A 23,232-nucleotide genomic window follows, 5' to 3' on the forward strand; every position below is an offset into this window, starting at 1 on the left:
CGTGCCCCATTTGGGGCGCACAATTTGAATGAAATAAATATTTAGCGCCTGGCAAGATGGGCCGCTAAATGTCGCTGAATTGGGGTCTTTGTCGGAAAGAATGTGCGAGGCGGTATCGGAGGCGTGATTCGCCTCTGTGGGGCAGTTAGCGGGGTGCAAGGCTCAACGCCACGCTAACCACAGCATCCCTCCCCTTCTTTCGCTTTCCTGGCGCCCACTGGGCTACCAGGGAGGGTTTTGGGTGGGCCAGCGGCCTGGCATCCAAGAGCTGGCGCCAAACTGCATCGCCCCCACGTCAATCTCACGTCCCACGGGACAATTTTCGGGGCGATAAATCGGCGTGCATGGCGATGGCATCAAACCCATTTTTGCCCGGAGGCAATTCTGGGCGGGTTGTTTCCCTGAAGGCTAGCTATAAAAGGGGCAATTTCAGTCCCACCATAAATTCCAGTTGTTTTTATAATATAGACAGGCCATTATATAGCAGGGTGGAACGGAAAGTTGCACAGCAAAAGTCTCTGGAATTGGATATGGTTATTTTCTGCTATGAATCAGTTGATTTCTTGTCCAAGATTTATGTAATGAACGTTAATGAAGTGCCAGACAAAGCATTATTTTGCTAAACTTAAGTACCTATAGGTTACCCAGTAAAGATTACCTAAAAATGAGTAATTATTTTTAAAGAGCAAAAAAAACACATTTTAAAACATTCTGTCAGCAGTAACACAAATAGTTATAAATCCCACTTCTTCCTTGACAGCCCACTTCTACCTCCTTCCCAAGATCCACAAACAGGACTGCCCTGGTAGACCCATCATTTCAGCATGTTCTTGCCCCACAGAACTTATTTCTTCCTATCTCAACTCTATTTTTTCTCCCCTTGTCCAGTCTCTTCCCACCTACATTTGCTACTCCTCCGACGCCTTAATAGTTTCCAGTTTCCCGGCCCCAACCATCTCCTTTTCACCATGGACATCCAATCCCTCGACACTTCCATCCTCCACCAGGATGGCCTGAGGGCGCTCTGCTGCTTCCTCGAGCAGAGGCCCAACCAGTCCTCATCCACCATCACCCTCCTCTGCCAGGCTGAACTTGTTTTCATATTGAACAACTTCTCCTTAAACTCCACTCACTTTTTCCAAATTAAAGTTGCTGTGGGAACCCACATTGGTCCGAGCTATGCCTGCCTTTTCATGAGATGTGTGGAACATTCTTTGTTCCAGTCCCACTCGGGTCCTCTCCCTCACCTCTTTTTCCAGGGCATCAAACAGGAAATTAGGGGTGCATGCAATAAAGGTGCAGCAATTATAATGGGTGACTTTAATATGCACATAGATTGGGCTAACCAAACTGGAAGCAATACAGTGGAGGAGGATTTCCTGGAGTGCATAAGGGATGGTTTTCTAGACCAATATGTCGAGGAACCAACTAGGGGGGAGGCCATCTTAGACTGGGTGTTGTGTAATGAGAGAGGATTAATTAGCAATCTCATTGTGCGAGGCCCCTTGGGGAAGAGTGACCATAATATGGTGGAATTCTGCATTAGGATGGAGAATGAAACAGTTAATTCAGAGACCATGGTCCAGAACTTAAAGAAGGGTAACTTTGAAGGTATGAGGCGTGAATTGGCTAGGATAGATTGGCGAATGATACTTAAGGGGTTGACAGTGGATGGGCAAAGGCAGACATGGATGAACTACAACAATCGTACAATCCTGTCTGGTGTAAAAATAAAAAAGGGAAGGTGGCTCAACCGTGGCTATCAAGCGAAATTAGGGATAGTATTAAAGCCAAGGAATTGGCATACAAATTGGCCAGAAATAGCAGCGAACCCGGGGACTGGGAGAAATTTAGAACTCAGCAGAGGAGGACAAAGGGTTTGATTAGGGCAGGGAAAATGGAGTACGAGAAGAAGCTTGCAGGGAATATTAAGGCAGATTGCAAAAGTTTCTATAGATATGTAAAGAGAAAAAGGTTAGTAAAGACAAACATAGATCCCCTGCAGTTAGAATCAGGGGAAGTCATAACGGGGAACAAAGAAATGGCAGACCAATTGAACAAGTACTTTGGTTCGGTATTCACTAAGGAGGACACAAACAACCTTCCGGATATAAAAGGGGTCAGAGGGTCTAGTAAGGAGGAGGAACTGAGGGAAATCTTTATTAGTCGGGAAATTGTGTTGGGGAAATTGATGGGATTGAAGGCCGATTAAATCCCCAGGGCCTGATGGACTGCATCCCAGAGTACTTAAGGAGGTGGCCTTGGAAATAGTGGATGCATTGACAGTCATTTTCCAACATTCCATTGACTCTGGATCAGTTCCTATGGAGTGGAGGGTAGCCAATGTCACCCCACTTTTTAAAAAAACGAGGGAGAGAGAAAACAGGGAATTATAGACCGGTCAGCCTGACCTCAGCAGTGGGTAAAATGATGGAATCAATTATTAAGGATGTCATAGCAGCGCATTTGGAAAAAGGTGACATATAGGTCCAAGTCAGCATGGATTTGTGAAAGGGAAATCATGCTTGACAAATCTTCTAGAATTTTTTGAGGATGTTTCCAGTAAAGTGGACAAAGGAGAACCAGTTGATGTGGTATATTTGGACTTTCAGAAGGCTTTCGACAAGGTCCCACACAAGAGATTAATGTGCAAAGTTAAAGCACATGGGATTGGGGGTAGTGTGCTGACGTGGATTGAGAACTGGTTGTCAGACAGGAAGCAAAGAGTAGGAGTAAATGGGTACTTTTCAGAATGGCAGGCAGTGACTAGTGGGGTACCGCAAGGTTCTGTGCTGGGGCCCCAGCTGTTTACATTGTACATTAATGATTTAGATGAGGGGATTAAATGTAGTATCTCCAAATTTGCGGATGACACTAAGTTGGGTGGCAGTGTGAGCTGCGAGGAGGATTCTATGAGGCTGCAGAGTGACTTGGATAGGTTAGGTGAGTGGGCAAATGCATGGCAGATGAAGTATAATGTGGATAAATGTGAGGTTATCCACTTTGGTGGTAAAAACAGAGAGACAGACTATTATCTGAATGGTGACAGATTAGGAAAAGGGGAGGTGCAACGAGACCTGGGTGTCATGGTACATCAGTCATTGAAAGTTGGCATGCAGGTACAGCAGGCGGTTAAGAAAGCAAATGGCATGTTGGCCTTCATAGCGAGGGGATTTGAGTACAGGGGCAGGGAGGTGTTGCTACGGTTGTACAGGGCCTTGGTGAGGCCACACCTGGAGTATTGTGTACAGTTTTGGTTTCCTAACTTGAGGAAGGACATTCTTGCTATTGAGGGAGTGCAGCGAAGGTTCACCAGACTGATTCCCAGGATGGTGGGACTGACCAATCAAGAAAGACTGGATCAACTGGGCTTGTATTCACTGGAGTTCAGAAGAATGAGAGGGGACCTCATAGAAACGTTTAAAATTCTGACGGGTTTAGACAGGTTAGATGCAGGAAGAATGTTCCCAATGTTGGGGAAGTCCAGAACCAGGGGTCACAGTCTAAGGATAAGGGGTAAGCCATTTAGGACCGAGATGAGGAGAAACTTCTTCACCCAGAGAGTGGTGAACCTGTGGAATTCTCTACCACAGAAAGTAGTTGAGGCCAATTCACTAAATATATTCAAAAGGGAGTTAGATGAAGTCCTTACTACTCGGGGGATCAAGGGGTATGGCGAGAAAGCAGGAAGGGGGTACTGAAATTGCATGTTCAGCCATGAACTCATTGAATGGCGGTGCAGGCTAGAAGGGCTGAATGGCCTACTCCTGCACCTATTTTCTATGTTTCTATTGATGATTGTATCGGTGCCGTTTCCTACTCTCGCTCTGAACTTGAAAATTTCATTCATTTTGCATCCAATTTCCACCCTTTCCTCACCTTCACATGGTCCATCTCCGACTCTTCCCTACCTCGACTTCCCCATCTCCATCTCTGCGGATAGGCTTTTGACCAGTATCCACTATAAATCCACTGACTCCCACAGCTACCGAGACGACACTTCCTCCCAGCCCGCATCCTGTAAGGACTCCATTCCATTCTCCCAGTTTCTCCGTCTCCGTCGCATCCGCCCTGACAATGCCACCTTTCACACTACTGCCTCTGACATGTCTTCCTTTCTCCTCAACAGAGGTTCCCCTCCGCCGTGGTTAACATGGCCCTCGACCGTGCCCGCTCTATTTCTCGCGCCTCTGATCTCATCCCTTCCCCTCCCTCTCAGAACCACGACAGGGTTCCCCTTGACCTCACCTTTCACCCCACCAGCCTCCACATTCAATGGATCATCCTCCACCATTTCCGCCACATCTAGCGTGATCCCACCACCAATCACATCTTCCCCTCTCCTCTCCCTCAGCACTTCGAAGGGACCACTCCCTCCGCAACACCCTGATCATTCCACAGTCACCCCCAGCACCCCCTCCCCTTCCCACGGCACCTTTCTGTGCAAGTGCAGGAGATGCAACACCTGCCTTTTTACCACCTCCCTTCCCACTATCCAGGGCCCCAAACACTCCTTCCTGGTGAAACAGCAATTTACTTGTACTTTCAATTTAGTATACTGTATTCGCTGCTCACGATGTGGTCGACTCTACATTGGGGAGCACCTCCGTTCAGTCCGCATGTGTGATCCTGAGCTTTCGATCGCCTGTCACTTTAATTCTTCACTCCATTCCCACTCTGACCTCTCCATCCTCGGTCTCCTACACTGTTCCAATGAAGCTTAATGCAAGCTCAAAGAACAGCACCTCATCTTTAATTTAGGCACTTTACAGCCTTCTGTACTTGACGTCGAGTTCACCAATTTCAGAGTGTAACCGCTGCCAATCGTTGGCTCCCCCCCACTCCCGAGCCTGATCCTTTTTTTCTCCTTGTCTCTAATGGCGCCAGTGAGAAGCAATCACGTGAAGGTTTAATGGCTGACATTTCACCCAACTGCACGACTGAATTTATTTTTCCAAGGTGGTTCCAGTTAATATTTTTATTTCTCTCCCAACTACATATAGATAAACACACACACTTATGATTTCCCATAAATCATTAAAGTTACCCATACAGTTGCAAGTAGACTATTCCTATTGTACCATTTCTTCACTTGGTCTTTGTTCTATGTATTTTTGGCTCACACACTTGTGCTCAGTCACATATCCTTGATGTAGTCCATCATTGGGCACCTTCATTCCGGAAATAGTGGGGAGCCAAGGGTCTAGTCAGACTGAGGAACTTAAAGAAATTAGTATTAGTAAAGAAATAGTACTGGAGAAATGAATGGAAATAAAAGCCAACTAATCCCCTGGATTTGATAAGCGAGAACAAGTGATAGTGGTGTCTTTGGATATTCGATAAGGTGCCACACGAGGTTATTACACAAAATTAGGGTTAATTGGATTGAGGGTAATATATTAGCATAGATTGAAGATTGGTTAATGGACAGAATACAGAGTTGGAACAAACGGGTCATTTTTGGGTTGTCAGGCTGTAACTTGTGGGGTACCACAAGGATCGGTGCTTGGGCCTCAGCTATTTACAAACTATATCAATGAATTAGATGAGGGAAATGAGTATAATGTATCCAAGTTTGCTGACGTTACAAAGCTAGGTGGGAAAATAATTTGTGAGGAGGATGCAAAGAGGCTTCAAAGGGATATGGATAGGTTAAATAAGTGGGCAAGAACATGGCAGATAGAATATAATGTGGAGAAATGTGAAGTTATCCACTTTGGTAGGAAAAATAGAAAAGCAGAATATTTTTTAAATGGTGAGAGATGAGGAATTGTTGGCATTCAGAGAAACGTGGGTGTCCTTGTACACGAATCACTGAAAGTTAACATGCAGGCACAGCAAGCAATTAGGAAAGCAAATGGTATGTGAGCCTTTATTACAAAGGGATTGGAGCATAAGAGTAAAGGGAATCGAAATTGTCCACCGAACGTGTTTCGACTGTTTTCAAGGCCGCAGTAGATGTGGTGGCCTCTTGCGCGAAATTCAATCCTTTGGCTTTTTTTTTTGAGCGGCCCGGAAGTCGGTCATAATGGGGATGGAAGTGTGGCAGAGAGCGGAAGTTTGGTAAGTAGAAGGGCAGAAATGGGGAGCGGGCGGAGTGTCCGCCACTGTCACTCATCAGCGTAGCGCTGATGACATCCTCACGCTGGCGCGTCAACACGTCTTTCCCTTGAACTAAAGGGGAGAGCCGCTGCGAACTCGGCAATTCTTAAAGTTAGGTCCACTAGGCCACCAGGGAGGCTTTCGACCGGGCCAGTGGCCTCGCACCCAAGACGGGGTGCCAGGCTGCCTGTTGCCGACCTGGCCGAACCCGGGGGGGGGGGGGCATAATTGTCAGCCTGACCTGGCAATCAGATTGACAAAAAAAAATAAGATGGCGGCCGCGCCAGTAGGTCCTCCCCTTTAAAGGCAGCTGCACCGCCATTTTACAAGCATAGTGCGCCGGTGGCTCTGAGCGGCAGGAGCACGATTTTCAGCACGGAATTTCATGGGGAGGCACATCGGCGGTGCGCGCTCTGATGACACACTTGGGACGGATCAGCAGCAGTGGAGCTTCACTCATCTGCTGCTGAAACCCTCATCCATGCCTACGTTACCTCTAGACTTGACCATTCTAATGCACTCCTGACTGGCCTCCCACCTTCTACCCCACGTAAAGTTGATGTCATCCAAAATTTGGCTGCCCATGTCCTAACTCGCACCATGTCCTGTTCACCTATCACCCTTGTGCTCGCTGACCTACATTGGCTCCGGGTTAAGCGAAGCCTAGATTTAAAAATTCTCATCCTTGTTTTCAAATCCCTCCTTGGCTTTGCCCCTCCCTAGCTCCGTAATCTCCTCCAGCCCCAAAATCCTCTGAGGTATCCGCGCTCCTCTAATTCTGGCCTTGTGAGCATCCGCTATTTTAATTGCTCAACCGTTGGTCGCCGTGCCTTCAGCTGCCAATGACCTAAGCTCTGGAACTCCCTCCCTAAGCCTCTCTGCCTCTCTACCTCTCTTTCCTCTTTTAGCTGCTCCTTAAAACCTACCTCTTTGACCAAGCTTTTGGTCATCTGCCCCAATATCTCTTTGTGTGGCTCAATGTCAAATTTTGTTGTACAACACTCCTGTGAAACACCTTGGGATGTTGTATTATGTTAAAGGCTCTACATAAGTACAAGTCTTATCGCCGAGAGCGTGCAGAAACCAAGCACAGGCATCGGAAGGAGCGTGCGGCAAACCAGTCCCACCCACCCTTTCCCTCAACGACTGTCCGTCCCACCTATGGCAGAGACTGTAATTCTCGTATTGGAGTGTACAGTCACCTAAGAACTCATTTTTAGAGTGGAAGCAAGTCTTCCTCGATTCCGAGGGACTGCCTATAATGATGATAAATACAAGTTGTTGTTCTGCAGATAACGCCGATTTCTGGCTCCGTCTATGAAATTTGTATCGCTTGTGCATTCTGCGCATGCACAATCACATATTTGTATTCTTTCAAGAAAATATACATGGCTACAGTGACTGTAAGCACAAAAGCAAAAAGGAAGCAGCAAGATGGAACAGAAAAAAATTGTTGAGGACAAAAAAAAGAAATACGTCAAATAAAAGAGCCCACAAAAGAAAGACAACAAGTAGAACGAGCTGGAACAGAAACCATTGTGTGCACAAATATAGATACAGAGACAAGCCACAATTACCATGAGCAATAGCACCTGGAATTCAATGGTTAAAAATACATTTATTTCAGAACCAGCTTTATTTTGCTACTATTTATGCAAGAACCTTTTGCTATTTAGTTATTCTAAACTTGTGCAATATAAAACTGTAATATGTATTATAATTTAAAACTGCATTACATTATTTTCAGAAGTGCTAAAGAATTCACAAAAATCAAACAACAATGTAGTCAAAATTATTTGCCCCCAAATTACACAGACCCATAATCTCTGCAGTTACACTAGGATTGCACTCATTGATGCCCTCCAACATTGACCCCACTGGAGGCCTACGCAGAGTCAAAGGGCATTGTGAGCATATAGTGGGTACTTTCTAGTGCATAGAGGCCAGAAATTCTGGTGTCTCTGTCAATGCTGGAGGGATTCGTGGTTTTCCAATCAGCCTCAGGGGCTTTAGCAGTGCGAACCACTTCCTAGAGGCCAATATGGCACATTTCACTGGACATGTCAGCCTTGAGAGCAGGGCATAGGAAATATATAGAGGAAACAAAAATGATTAGAAATCCTAACGGTGGTATGAAGAAATACTAACAGGAATTAGTAAAGGATTTTGTTCATGCACAGGAAATAAAAGAATAGGTAAAGAAAGAGTAGGGCTGATTAGAAATGAAAAGAGAAATCTTATGGAAGATAAAGGGGTGCTAGAAATGGTGAATGAGCGACATGGAGAGGAGATTGACCAAACGACAGAAAACGAGTAATGAGTAAGGGATATTTTTCAGACTCAATTAATATACACATGGGTGTCCCATGGGGTTCAGTGTTAGCTCCATTGCACTTTCCTATATATCAAAATTTGGAAATGATACAAAAATAGAGGGCACAATTATCTGCAAAGAATACTTGTGTCAAAGCCCTTTTGAGGGCCAGACCTCATTTCAATATCAACAGGCGAGCTGCGTACGCAGTAACAGCACTCATTAGCAGCTTGCTGTTTAGGTGGGGCAGGAAATCCTGCAGTTTTAACATGGAGCTGTGCCAAAATTAGGAATCTCCAGGGTGGTTTGGGGGGGGAGGGCAGGGAGAGGCAATCATGGAGGGGCTGTAGACAGTGAGCAGAAAGATCTCTGAAAACCCCCAGAAACGTACCTTTTTTCTAAGCAGCCTGCAGTGGTCCCTTTAAAGTTAGGCTACTCAATGCTGTGCACACTCTGTCCATTGGTCTCTTAATATTGTATCAGGGTCCTGTGTACATTGTAGGACCCCAACTTGCATTTTACAAGTAGGTTCCCATCTGAAACAGGGTGGCACCTGAGCCGCCCATGTAAGAGCCCCAAGATAAATGCCTGTGGGAGGATCAGGAGTGGGAATGGTGCGATAAATTCACCCCTGCAATTTTTAGTGTTGCCGTACCATTACTGCCAGGTCCTCAAAATCAGGGCTCGTAGATTTGGCCGATAGATATTGAGTGAATTTTGATGCAGAGAAATGTGAAATGGCACATTTTGGAAGGAGGAATAAGAGATAAAATGTGCATTGGATGGACCTTTATGCAGTTGAACGCCTGTAGGCCCGAGAAGGGAACTCTCTGTAGCTTTGGACTCAGGAGGTACACCTCTGACTGAAAATTCAGGGCCAATATCATTCACTGCTCTGAAGCATTTCATTGCAATGCCATGAAACTATGTGATCAGTAACAGATTACACTGGAGTGTGAGAATGAGATTATTTCACTTATTTTAAATCGTTATCTCGTGCATAAATCTGAGTACACTCTGAAGTAAAAAATATTTTTCAGAGGGATTGCTGCACTAAAAACTGTGATATATTCACAGAGCACAGCACACACAGCTTTCTATAATGGCAGACAGCATCTCAGAAGTTCCGGGAGCTTCTGGTCAGCTGACTCATTTATTCACCTTTAGTTGCAGTAACACAATATGTCCACATCCACAGTGTGGAGCTACAACATTACAAGCTTACAGGCATTACACTTCTCCCTCCTGAATGAAGAAGTTATTGTAACAAACATCATACATAACTTGCATGGACTTATTTTGCCAAATTTACAAATTTAACTTAACCACTTGTTTTCTGTTTTGAAGAGGATACCTTCGCTCTCGAACCGAACCTTCCAAACATGGTGTCAAATTTTAAACTCATTCGAAGTTGATCCTGAGGAACGTTTTCCTCCACGGGATTTCCTTGATTTTCATTTGAACTCACTATAACTTCAGACTCTTTATTTTCCTGACTCGGACTCGGACTTAAATTCTGATTTTCTCTTGGATTTGTTTCCAGTACATTGGATGTAGGTATCAAAACTCTCTGATGAGTCAGAAATAATTGAATCATTCCCACCTTCAACTCCTTTTATGTCTTAGGTAAAATATGATCAATGTGAACAAACCTAACCTGTCCATTATCAAACATCTTGACCAAATATGTGCGAAGACCGCATATCTTCACTACTTTTCCTAGTGACCGCTTTACCCATTTATGGTGATGGTTCTTCACTCTCACCACCTGATTTAATTTCACACTTCTCTGTTTTACTCGACTTCTATCATGATTTTCTTTCTGACTTAATTGTGTCTCTTCTATGGACTGCGCCAAATTTGGTTTTAACAACGAGAATCTGGTTCGTGGCTGTCGTTTGAGAAACAACTCTGCTGGTGTTCTACCAGTAATTGTATGAGGAATATTACAATATGTAATTAGGAAATTAGCCAATTTGTGATCCAATGACAACTGTCGTTTCTTTGGATTTGGATCCAACATTTGTTATACAATTTGTACAGTTCGCTCTGCTGCACCATTCAAAGCAGGGTGGGTGGAACCTTGGTATGTTTCACACCATTTTGGCTTGTGAACTGTGCAAATTCTTCTGAATGGAATTGTGGTCCATTATCGAAAACAATTTCTTCTGGGAGGCCAAATGAAGAAAATAAACTTCGTAAAATGTCTAATGTTTTACTTGTTGTTATTTTCCACATTGGAAACACCTCAACCCACTTCGAATGGCTATCAATCACAATGAACAATTGTTGTCCTTCTAGCTCAGCAAAATCAATATGTAGCCTTTGCCACACCCTGGGAGGCCATTTCCATGGCTGTAATGGTACTGATGGTGGTTGCTTGCTTACTGATTGACATGTCATACGCTGACTCTATATCTTCATCAAGACCTGGCCATCATTAATAACTGCGTGCAAAACTTTTGGTCAAGCACATTACCAGGTGCTGGTCATGGAGGTCTCCTAATAATTTTGACCTAAATTTATTTGGTATAACCACTCTTGCACCCCACATGATACAATCTTTATCGACTGATAATTCATTCCTACGAATGAAGAATGGATGAATATCTTTGTCTGTTACCTGGTTTGGCCATCCATTTTCAATATAATCATACACCTTTGACATCATTGGGTCACTTTGGTTGCTCCGCCAATCTCTTCAGCTGTTCATCAAGGTATAAAAAAATAGAACACTTCTTCCCTAACGGGTGTAATTTGTGATGGGGAAGACAATCTATACATAGCATCAACATTACTGTGATCAGCTGATCATCTTTATTCAATATCATATGTATATGCTGACAAAATCAAAGCCTATCTCTGTATTCGGGCTACAGCTAATGTTGGAACTAGGGATTACTGTTAGGGGCTTATGGTCCATAACGATGGTAAACTTACAACCGTACAAGTATTTGTGGAACTTCTTGACCCCAAAAATTAATGCCAAAGCTTCCCTTTCGATTTGCAATAATTATGCTCACTGGCACTGAGAGTGCGTGAAGCAAAAGCAATTGGTCTCTCCTCCCCACTACTTAATACATGAGAGATTACTGCCCCAGCTCCATACGGAGAGGCATCACATGCTAACTTAATCTCCTTACATATATCAATAGTGAACTAACATGGTGCTCTCTACCAATTTGCTTTTACACTCCTTGAATGCCATATCGCATTCTTTTGACCACTTCCAATGGACCTGTTTTTTCAATAGTTCATTCAGTGGATGTAATACGGTAGCCAAATTTGGTAGGAACTTCGCATTATAGTTCAAAAGACCCAAGAATGAACGAAGTTCAGTGACATTCCTGGGAGTGGGTGCATTTCTAATTGCAAATGCATGGCAGATAAAGTATAATGTGGATAAATGTGAGGTTATCCACTTTGGTGGTAAAAACAGAGAGACAGACTATTATCTGAATGGTGACAGATTAGGAAAAGGGGAGATGCAACAAGACCTGGGTGTCATGGTACATCAGTCATTGAAGGTTGGCATGCAGGTACAGCAGGCGGTTAAGAAAGCAAATGGCATGTTGGCCTTCATAGCGAGGGGATTTGAGTACAGGGGCAGGGAAGTGTTACTACAATTGTTCAGGGCCTTGGTGAGGCCACACCTGGAGTATTGTGTACAGTTTTGGTCTCCTAACTTGAGGAAGGACATTCTTGCTATTGAGGGAGTGCAGCGAAGGTTCACCAGACTGATTCCCGGGATGGCGGGACTGACATATCAAGAAAGACTGGATCAACTGGGCTTGTATTCACTGGAGTTCAGAAGAATGAGAGGGGATCTCATAGAAACGTTTAAAATTCTGACGGGTTTAGACAGGTTAGATGCAGGAAGAATGTTCCCAATGTTGGGGAAATCCAGAACCAGGGGTCACAGTCTAAGGATAAGGGGAAAGCCATTTTAGGACCGAGATGAGGAGAAACTTCTTCACCCAGAGAGTGGTGAACCTGTGGAATTCTCTACCACAGAAAGTTGTTGAGACCAATTCAGTAAATGTATTCAAAAAGGAGTTAGATGAAGTCCTTACTACTAGGGGGGTCAAGGTATATGGCGAGAAAGCAGGAATGGGGTACTGAAGTTGCATGTTCAGCCATGAAATCATTGAATGGCGGTGCAGGCTCGAAGGGCCGAATGGCCTACTCCTGCACCTATTTTCTATGTTTCTATGTAAACCATCTTTGTCTACTCTGTACCCTAAGTACTCCACTGAGTTTTGAAATAACTCACACTTGCGAGCAGACACTCGTACTCTGTGCTTCACTAACCATTTGAGGACTTCATTCAATATGTTATGATTTTGCCTATTTGGTGCTGAAATTAGTATGTCATCTAAATAACATACTACCTCTTCAATACCTTGCAAAATCTGGTTCATTACCCCTTGGAATATGGCAGGGGCGGAAGACACTCCAAACGGCAGCCTATTAAATTGATATAGGCCTAGATGAGTATTTATAGTCAACATGAGTTGGACTCCTCATCTAGTTCAAGCTGTAAGTAGGCATTCGTAATATCCAATTTTGAGAAAATCTGACCACCTGTCAGTGTTGTGAACAAATCTTCTATATTCGGCAATGTATTGGGGACATTACCCTCTAGAACCTGGTTTACGGTTACTTTATAATCACCACACAATCTTACCTTATCATCGGACTTAGGTACAACAACAATGGGTGTAGCCCAATTATATAGATCTATCTTACAAATAATGTTCTCAGTCTCTAGTCTTTTGAGTTCTTACTTAACTTTCTCCTTGAGTGCATATGGTACGGAACGTGGCTTGCAGTAAACCGATCTAGCGTCTTTCTGTACCCTGACACCCGCCTTGAAGCCTTGGATCGGACTGCTCGTTTCACAGAACACCTTCGGATAACTCTTGATAACATCATCCGTTGATGCAAATCTCGTTTCAACATGAAAAATCTCACTCCAATCCAGCTTCAGTGATCTCAACCAATTTCTTCCTAGTAAGACAGACTTGTCTTCTTTCACTACGACTAGAGGCAAGTTCTGAAATTGATCCTTGTATTTCACTGGTACAGTGATACGACCTACCATAGGAATTTTCTCTCCCGAGTAGCCTCGCAGCTCCATCTTGGATTTTTCCAATGGGAAATCACGCAATTTGTTGAGGTATAGTGACTCCAGTACTACACACATGGATGCAGCAGTGTCGATTTCCATTGGTATCTTGAATCCTGCAACCTCTGTGGATTTTGCTACTTTTCGAATCGCTGTCAGTTAACCTTGTGTTCCTGATGATGTGTAACTCTAACATCTCCTCGTCCTGTTGTTGTTTTTCCATGCTATGTAGTCTCTTGGAATTTCTATTCATTGCTTTAAAAGCTGGTTTACCCTTCAGTCGGCATGCCTTCGCAAGATGCCCAGTCTTTCTGCAGAAGAAACACTCTGCCTTCACATATGGACAACTTTGAGCAATGTGTTGTCCCAGGCACCTATAGCACGACTTTGGTGCTCTGTTAGAATTTCTAGTTTCTGAGACTTTGGGCCCCCACTGCCTTTTACTTTGAACTTGCAGGCGATTCACCTCGGTTGTCTGACGACTGTAATTATTATGAAATTCTCGGGAATATTGATTGGCCATGTCATCGACCTCACTGTCTGACAAGCAATCTCAAAAGTCACGTCATCCATCGTCAGTAACTTTCTTCTGATCGCATCATTTTATATCCCACAAACAAAACGATCCCGCAATGCTCGGTTCCGAAATTACAGCGAATAAATAGCTTTTTTAATGCTACAATGTACTCACTGATATTTTCATCAGTCTTTTGAATTTGCATACCGAAACGATAGCTTTCAGCAATTTCTAACGGTACCTGGTTGTAGTGCTGCTCTAGCTTTGTTAAAATCTCTTTAAGCATTGTGTCCTTTGGCTCATCAGGCACAAGCAGATTTACCAGGATTTCATACAATTCCGGTAAGAAGCTAACTCACTTCCGTTCCAACGCAGCCCGGTTCTGATCAGCATTCTCTGAAACTTTGATTATATTATTTGCAGTGAAATACATTTCTAGCCAGTCCACATACACCTTAAACATTTCCTGGTCATGTTTATATTCACCTACGTGTCCCATTACTGCTATGGGTGCCGCCATTTTGTCTCTGCAGTGCAGGCAGTGTGCTCATTTTTTTTTTCTCGGATTTTGTAGCTCTTTCCAAAGACAGAGAAGCTTCCAAAGTCTCTCTGTCGGCTGGCTGAATCCTTCACCAACAAAATTTCAGCTTTATATCATCCAAAAAATCCCATCTCGTCGCCAAATGTGATATATTCACAGAGCACAGCGCACACAGCTTTCTATAATGGCAGACAGCATCTCAGAAGTTCCGGAAGCTTCTGGTCAGCTGGCTCATTTATTCACCTTTAGTTGCAGTAACACAATACGTCCACATCTACAGTGTGGAGCTACAACATTACAAGCTTACAGACAAGACACTGAATGATACAAGCAGTGGTGTGAACTATTGTCTAAGTCATTATTACATACTTGGATATTTTTCAACATTATGATATGTTATTTTATGAGTTAAGTTTAACATTATAGTCTAGAAATTACTCTTGGCAACATTAGTAGACGTATACTTAACACGTTTGTATGTCCACTTACTTAACACACAAGTCTATTTGTTCATTTTAAAAGGGTTATCATCTCTGTTGAAATAGCAGAGAAAGGAATGAAGTGTTCAGCCATTAGTATCAACAGCAGCAATTTCTAGGTTTATGTGTAGTTCAGCTTTAAGGTCCAGAATTTCTTCTGAACATGTGGTGTATAGATTACCTTATGCTGTTGCATTATGGACACACTTATTTGTACTACAAAAATGGCCAACAGGCTCCATCCCTTATTTCAGATTGGTCCCCTTGAAGGATAAGTCAAACCCTGAAGTTTCACAGGAATGTGTCACTGGATCTGCCCATCCCAAGGTCTCACTGACTTTGCAAATAGTAACTCGATCCATTTTGACTTCCTGAATCGACAGAGGACAGAACTCCCCAGAAGACAGCAACTGAACTCCCTCACCCCACCCAGTCCAAGTGCATGCCTCCCCAGCCGAAGTGCCTTACCCCAGTCCAAGTGCATGCCTCCCCCAGCCAAAGTCCTGTACCCCAGTGCAAGTGCATGCCTGCCCCAGCCGAAGTGCCTTATTCCAGTTCAAGTGTATGCCTCCCATAGCCGAAGTGCCTTACCCAAGCGCAAGAGCATCCTCCTTCCCCTCCTCCCCCCCCCCAGTAGATGGGGCATTGTGTATGGATTGTTGACAGATTTATTAGGTATGAAGTGAATAGTGACAGTGTCATGACTTCTGGATATCATCCACTCAAACGCTGTCCCTTGTAGGGGGTTGGAAGAACGTGATCTGTCTCCCCTCAGTTCCCCCTCTCCCCTCCGATGCCCGCCCCCATGTCTCACTCTCTTTCCCCCCCCCCCCCAGCCTCTCTCTCTTCCGCCCCCCCCCATCCAGCCACTCTCTCTTCCCCAACCCCAACCTCTCTCTCTTCCCCACCTCCCCCCCAGCCTCTCTTTCTCTCGTTCTCTCTCTCCCCTCCCCCCCGCCTAGCCTCTCTCACTCGTGGCCCCAAGACCCCCCCGACTCTTGGCCCCCAGGCCCTCCGACTCCCCCTCACCCCCGGCCTCCCGCTGCCACTCGGGGCTCGCAGCTCAGCAGGAGGCTTGGGTCCCGATTAGAGGCTCGGGGTTCGCAGCTTCACGGGAGGCCCAGTCGACTGGAGAAGCAGGGCTTGCGGAGGAGCATCAGCTCGCCACTATCGGCACCCTCCCGCCGCCATCGGGCACAGGCCTGCCCGGGGGAGAGAGTCAGAGCCTCAGGTCCTGCTTCTGACACCAAGTGGATGGGATGATTCGGCCGGGAGTGGGGGGGCAGAGCTTGACAGGATGGGGCTTGTCATGATTCGGCCGGGAGTGGGGGGGCAGAGCTTGACAGGATGGGGCTTGTCACCTGCTGGTCAAATGGGTGGGGGGGCGTGTGGCTGGACAGACAACTGTTTGTCAAAAAAAGTGCAGTACAAATACTTAGTCCCTTGTATTATCACTACCGAATCTGGAACCCTCGGGACCATTCCAGATTTTGTGTTTTGCCGGATTTTGGAACGTCTTTCTGACGTCACGAATCCGGAAACACCCGAGCCCAGGTTCGGGTGTTTCCGGATTTTGGAACGTCAGAAAGTGGGGCGGCGGGAGAGGGTTGTGCTCGTTGATGAGCTGTTTGAGTCGCCGGGTAGGGCCTCGCTGCCGTGGAGTTGTTCGGGCGGAGCCCTGCCGCTGAGATGATCGGGCGGGGCCCACCACCGAGGGCCTGATCGGAGGGGCTCGCCGCCGAGGACCTGATCGGAGGGGCCCGCCACCGAGGGCCTGATCGGAGGGGCCCACCACCGAGGGCCTGATCGGAGGGGCCCGCCACCGAGGGCCTGATCGGAGGGGCTCGCCGCCGAGGACCTGATCGGAGGGGCTCGCCGCCGAGGGCCTGATCGGAGGGGCTCGATGCCGAGGGCCTGATCGGAGGGGCTCGATGCCGAGGGCCTGATCGGAGGGACTTGCCGCCGAGGACCTGACCGGAGGGGCTTGCCGCCGAGGACCTGATCGGAGGGGCTCGATGCCGAGGACCTGATCGGAGGGGCTTGCCGCCGAGGACCTGATCGGAGGGGCTCGATGCCGAGGACCTGATCGGAGGGGCTCGATGCCGAGGACCTGATCGGAGGGGCTTGCCGCCGAGGACCTGATCGGAGGGGCCCGCCACCGAGGACCTGATCGGAGGTGCTCGCCGCCGAGGACCTGATCGGAGGGGCTCGCCGCCGAGGACCTGATCGGAGGGGCTCGATGCCGAGGACCTGATCGGAGGGGCTCGATGCCGAGGACCTGATCGGAGGGGCTCGATGCCGAGGACCTGATCGGAGGGGCTCGATGCCGAGGACCTGATCGGAGGGGCTCGATGCCGAGGACCTGATCGGAGGGGCTCGATGCCGAGGACCTGATCGGAGGGGCTCGATGCCGAGGACCTGATCGGAGGGGCTCGATGCCGAGGACCTGATCGGAGGGGCCCACCACCGAGGACCTGATCGGAGGGGCTCGATGCCGAGGACCTGATCGGAGGGGCTCGATGCCGAGGACCTGATCGGAGGGGCTCGATGCCGAGGACCTGATCGGAGGGGCCCACCACCGAGGACCTGATCGGAGGGGCTCGATGCCGAGGACCTGATCGGAGGGGCCCACCACCGAGGACCTGATCGGAGGGGCTCGATGCCGAGGACCTGATCGGAGGGGCTCGATGCCGAGGACCTGATCGGAGGGGCCCACCACCGAGGACCTGATCGGAGGGGCTCGATGCCGAGGACCTGATCGGAGGGGCCCACCACCGAGGGCCTGATCGGAGGGGCTCGATGCCGAGGACCTGATCGGAGGGGCTCGATGCCGAGGACCTGATCGGAGGGGCCCACCACCGAGGACCTGATCGGAGGGGCTCGATGCCGAGGACCTGATCGGAGGGACTCGATGCCGAGGACCTGATCGGAGGGGCTCGATGCCGAGGACCTGATCGGAGGGGCCCACCACCGAGGACCTGATCGGAGGGGCTCGATGCCGAGGACCTGATCGGAGGGGCTCGATGCCGAGGACCTGATCGGAGGGGCCCATCACCGAGGACCTGATCGGAGGGGCTCGATGCCGAGGACCTGATCGGAGGGGCTCGATGCCGAGGACCTGATCGGAGGGGCTCGATGCCGAGGACCTGATCGGAGGGGCTCGATGCCGAGGACCTGATCGGAGGGGCCCACCACCGAGGACCTGATCGGAGGGGCTCGATGCCGAGGACCTGATCGGAGGGGCCCACCACCGAGGACCTGATCGGAGGGGCTCGCCGCCGAGGACCTGATCGGAGGGGCCCACCACCGAGGACCTGATCGGAGGGGCTTGCCGCCGAGGACCTGATCGGAGAGGCCCACCACCGAGGACCTGATCGGTCAGGGCCCACCACCGAGGAAGTATTCGGGCGGGGCCCCGACGCCGTGGAGGTCTTCCTTGTCTGGCCCGAGGTAGGTGGGGTCAGGCAGCCGAGGTAAAGGGGAGGAAGGGGGGTCGGGGCGCGGTCAGGCCCCGCGAATTCGAGCCATGCGAAATCATGGCAGGATAAGTCAGGGCGGGTGAAGTTGGGCCGGGGTGAAGTCGGTTCGCCGAGGCGGGAGGAGTCCGGATATCGGAACATTTTCCTGTTTCCGGACGACCCCGCCATGGACCGGCTCGGTGTCTGGATTCTGGACCATTCTGGATTCCGGAACTTCGGATTTTGGAGGTCGAACCTGTACTCGGCATGAGGCTAAGATACTGTTTGAAGTGGAACAGTAGCTAGCTTTGAGGATGATAATGGGATGCAGTACACTCAGAGTTCAAATTGCATCACAAACAGAAAGTAATGTCTTGTAATGCACAGTTTAAACTAGCTATTGTGTATTTAGCATATACTCAACTTTAGAATATTGTGGGACTGCCGACACTGTGCAGTGTTCTCAAAACAAACTGCTAATGATAATTACATTTGAGCTCAACAGTTTGCTTGCTATAAAAGAATTCTGCTTCACTGAAAGTTTACACTCATAGTGCCATGGGGCTTAAATATACACAACAGTATATGTTCGGGGGCGTGGTGAGAGTGTTGCATAATCCCATACTGAGCTCCTTCACCTTTATGACACCGAAGCGTAGCTGACAGAGACATCCCCATGAACCGAAGCATGGTTAGCCCGCACAGTACTTAACATTTAGCAAAGCCAGACTGTAGAATTTGTTGGACTTACCCTCTCCCTCGAGTGTGGGCCCAGCTTGTGCAGTGGTGGTTGCTTTTCTCCAGGCAGGACCCATCAAAACAGCGACCCTCTCTTCCAAGGGTGCAGATTTGCTGGGCCTCCTCCTGTTCGAGTTCTTTCCCATTTGTTGTGTGGCACCTTCCTCTGCACAGGTGAAAATATAACTTTTTAGAGAGGGTGTCTTTCTGCTGGGTGGGACGCATACAGATGGCCACCTTTACAATTGCAATTCCATTGAATAAATGAAAATATTACTTACACTTGACCAAGGTTCTGCCATTTCTTTTTGCACTGGCCTCCAGACCTCGGGGTGGTCACCATTGCACTGTAATCTTCTGCAAGTTGGTTCCAGCGTTTCTTCATTTCTTTTGATGAAACTGTTATGTGACCTCTGCTGGTATCCAGTTCGTGCCATCTGGCCTCAATGACAGTAACTAGTGCCTCCACTTCATCCTGTGAGAAATTCTTGGTCCTTGAGCCGCGTTGCATATTGTATTGCAGCTCCGATTTTTCCACTGAAAATTAAAGTTCTCACACAACTGGCTCTTTAAAAATGGCCGAATGCAGACCGGGAGCTGTACTGGGCAAGCGCGCCCATAACAGTCACATCAAAAACGTAATTTTTTTTTCGCGCAGAAGTGGATGCATTGTTAATTCGGCGCAGACATTGGGCTCTACCCCCCGAAACTAAAGGACAGGCTGCATGGCGCTAATTTCAAAAAATAGAACGGGGAAACTTGCTACTTATTTTTTTTTGGAGCAGTCGGTTCCAAAAAAACAGGCGTAACTTGCAACATGCCAAAAAGCGGCATTGGGGAAAATTGAGCCCACAGACTGTATTGATGTAAAAATGAGTTCCAACACTGGCTAATACTTGAATTATATTCAGTGGCCACTGTGCTAGTTCTCATGATCAAACTATAATCTAAGGATTCATAAGAGTGTTGGAAACGTGCAAGATTAAACATTAAGTATAATGGCAACAATTTGCCTTTATATTCACAGAAGAGAGAATGGGGCAGATGCTGGGTCTTTGCATGAGGATTATGAGGTGACTAAAGGGTTTGTCAAAGAGATGGTTTTTGAGGAAGCATTTTAAGGTGGGGTGAGAGGCTTGGAGAGGGAGTTCTGGTGAGAAGGGCCAAGGCAGCTGAAGAGACTGCTATCCAAAAGGAATGGAGCGAAGAGTGCACAGGAGGCCTGATACCATGGAAGGTTATAAAGCTAGATTGGGACTAAGTTGTACAGGGATTTTTAAATGAGGACAAGGATTTTAAATTTAATCCGTTGGAGGACGGGGAGCCAATATAGGGCAATTTCGACAGGCATGGTGGGTGAACAGGTCTTACGGCATAGGGTGAGGGTAGCTAAGTTTTGGGCAATTTGCAGCTTATGGAAGATGAAGGTCAAGAAGTCAACAAAGAAAACATTGGTGATTTAAATTCTAGAGGTGAGAAAGGCATAGGTTTCAGTAGCACTGAGGGCTAAGATAGGGTTGGAGGAAGGTGATCCTGCAGAGATGATAGCAAGTGGTCTTGATGCTGGATAGGATATGGGAATTGAAGCTCAGCTTTGGGAACAAAATACCAATGTTCCACACAGTTTGATTCAACCCAAGCAAGCAGTCTAGGAGATGGAATCTACGGCAAAGGTATGGAGTGCTTGGTGAGAGCAGTAAATGGCGTCTTTGACCTTGCCATTGTTTGATCGGATAAAATTGTCCCATCCATGATTTCACGTCAGTCAAAATTGCCTGTTGTGGAATTTTGAGACCATAAGATTTAATAGTCAGCTACGCTGTCCCTGCCTAAATGAGTATAAATGTTGTGAGGTTTGTTTCAGGCTTCAGAGGTAACAAGCCGCTGTGTGATTGGTTCAGTTACGTGTACGATAGCCAGTTACTTTGAAATGGAATGTCAGTTATTCAACTTCAATAAACCTCAGCAACCATTCAAAGGATATTTAAGTGGCTGAAACTGTTTATTAGGCTGAGGAAATGGAGGAGAGGTGTTTGGAGTTGCATTGCATGGATACATAGTATGCTGCACAGTTACTAGGTGGACACATGATGAACTGCATGGGAGTGCAGGGGTACATGGTCACTGCAAGGTGTCACAGGGTGGGTACATGGTCACTGCACGATGTCACAGGGTGGGTACATGGTCACTGCATGGTGTCACAGAGGTACATGGCCACTGCATTGTACTATGTGAATACATGGTAGCTGAATGATACTATGTGGATAGGGGTGTGCGTCAGTCAGTTTTAGTTAAAATTTACAAAGGAATGCCTGCAGTAAGCAACTAAAAATTTCAGTTTGATCTTTGAACAGTTCCAATGTAGGATTATTCACATTTTCCAGTATTATGACAGTTTGGACATTAAGCTAATCGGAACATTTATTGAATTTTGGTTCATATATTCATTCATACATTGTACACAACTCAATAATCCCAACCCACCCTTTTTCTCCTCTTCTGTGCTGAAGACGTTTACTCATGCTGGGATCAACAACCTTTTGCTATCTCACTCAAATGCTGATATTTTTTGTCTCCTGAATGAGCCTGGACAGTTTCGAACATGGGAGGCATCACAACCAAGCCTGATCCTGATCGTGCAATGTCTATACATGTGCACTTTTCAGCAGAAGCCACTGGATAGCAAAATTTTAATTGATTCTCTCCACCCTGATTCCAATTGTAGCACTACTGCTGCCACCAACCTTGAGATTAGCTAACACTCCTCAAGTTAGGGATGTAGACTGTGAGGCCGAGATAAGAACTGCATGGTGCATTTACCATGGAAGGAGCCAAACTCTAATCCTGTCTACATGAACGTTAAGAGTATGAAAGATGTTCTAATTTCTTGCAGGCTTTGATGCGTCCAGGACGGATTGACCGCATTATATACGTACCACTGCCCGATACAGCCACTCGGGCAGAGATCTTCAAACTGCAGTTTCGCTCCATGCCAATCAATGATGACGTCAGTTTGGATTACCTGGTAGCTGGGACTGAGAAGTATTCTGGAGCTGAGGTAAGCACCAATAAATCTTGAGTGCCGCTGTAAATTTTTAGGTCAATTCTTTCCATGATAAATTGCATGAAAGTCTCTTCCCTCTCTGTTCTTAAAAGTGCTAATTGAAATACATTTAAACAGTTAAGATCAAATTCCTAGTGAGCATGAGTACACAAACACAGAATTTAATTTAATTGACAATTTCACTCAGCAAAGCTGTCACGCTAGTGCACCAGATGGTATTATTTTGAAGTTGTCAAGAAGGTTTATTGTTGGATAAAATGAAAAGATAGGAGCAATACATTGTGTCTGACCCAGGCGAAAAGCTGGCATGAGTGTGCCCATTGCTGTTTCTGGATGTATGCCATCCCTCCTCTTAATGAGTCTTTGGATGAGTTAGGACAGAGCTACTCAACACAATTTTCCACTGTTGTCTGATGCTGTGCACCAGTTCCCGAGGTAACTGAACAAGCCCAATTGAAATATATTGTGCGCTGACCACCTGTTTCTTTTTACTTTGGGACTTGTTGGTTGCTGGATCGTAACAAGGTCAATCTTCAGATTTATTCATCCTTGGGAGTGTAAACAATAACCACTTTCTCAACACTCTTGTACTCAGTGTGTCTAAATCTACCTAGACATACACACACAGTAGCTGTTTAAAACTGTCTGTAACAGACCTGGAAGGAAATGGCAGCTTGGCATGTTAGCACATGTGTTCAACAGTAATTTTGTTCGTCCTTGTTTGAGGGCAGATGTTTAGCAAAAATTGAACTGAGTTGCAATGAACTTAATCCAGACTGAATCCACTATTGCAATCAGGGTGATAGCATTCTGGAAGACTAGAGCTTTAGGAGTAAAAGGACTAATAGCCATAGAGGGAGTGGTAGAAGGACAGCAGCACATAGCTGTAAT

At 46.6% G+C, this 23,232-nt stretch overlaps 1 protein-coding gene across 2 annotated transcripts in view; it reads left to right on the top strand.

The window, feature by feature from the left end:
• afg2a (AFG2 AAA ATPase homolog A) overlaps window positions 1-23,232 on the top strand; it is a 594,246-nt gene that overhangs the window by 463,254 nt on the left and 107,760 nt on the right. For both annotated transcript variants that reach the window (XM_070871823.1, XM_070871824.1), the window contains exon 15: window positions 22,171-22,335. In XM_070871823.1, the coding sequence (XP_070727924.1) occupies window positions 22,171-22,335 (165 nt within the window). The remainder of the gene's footprint in view (window positions 1-22,170; window positions 22,336-23,232) is intronic.

Source organism: Pristiophorus japonicus, chromosome 2, assembly GCF_044704955.1.
Source record: "Pristiophorus japonicus isolate sPriJap1 chromosome 2, sPriJap1.hap1, whole genome shotgun sequence".
Classification (NCBI taxonomy): Eukaryota; Metazoa; Chordata; class Chondrichthyes; family Pristiophoridae; genus Pristiophorus; species Pristiophorus japonicus.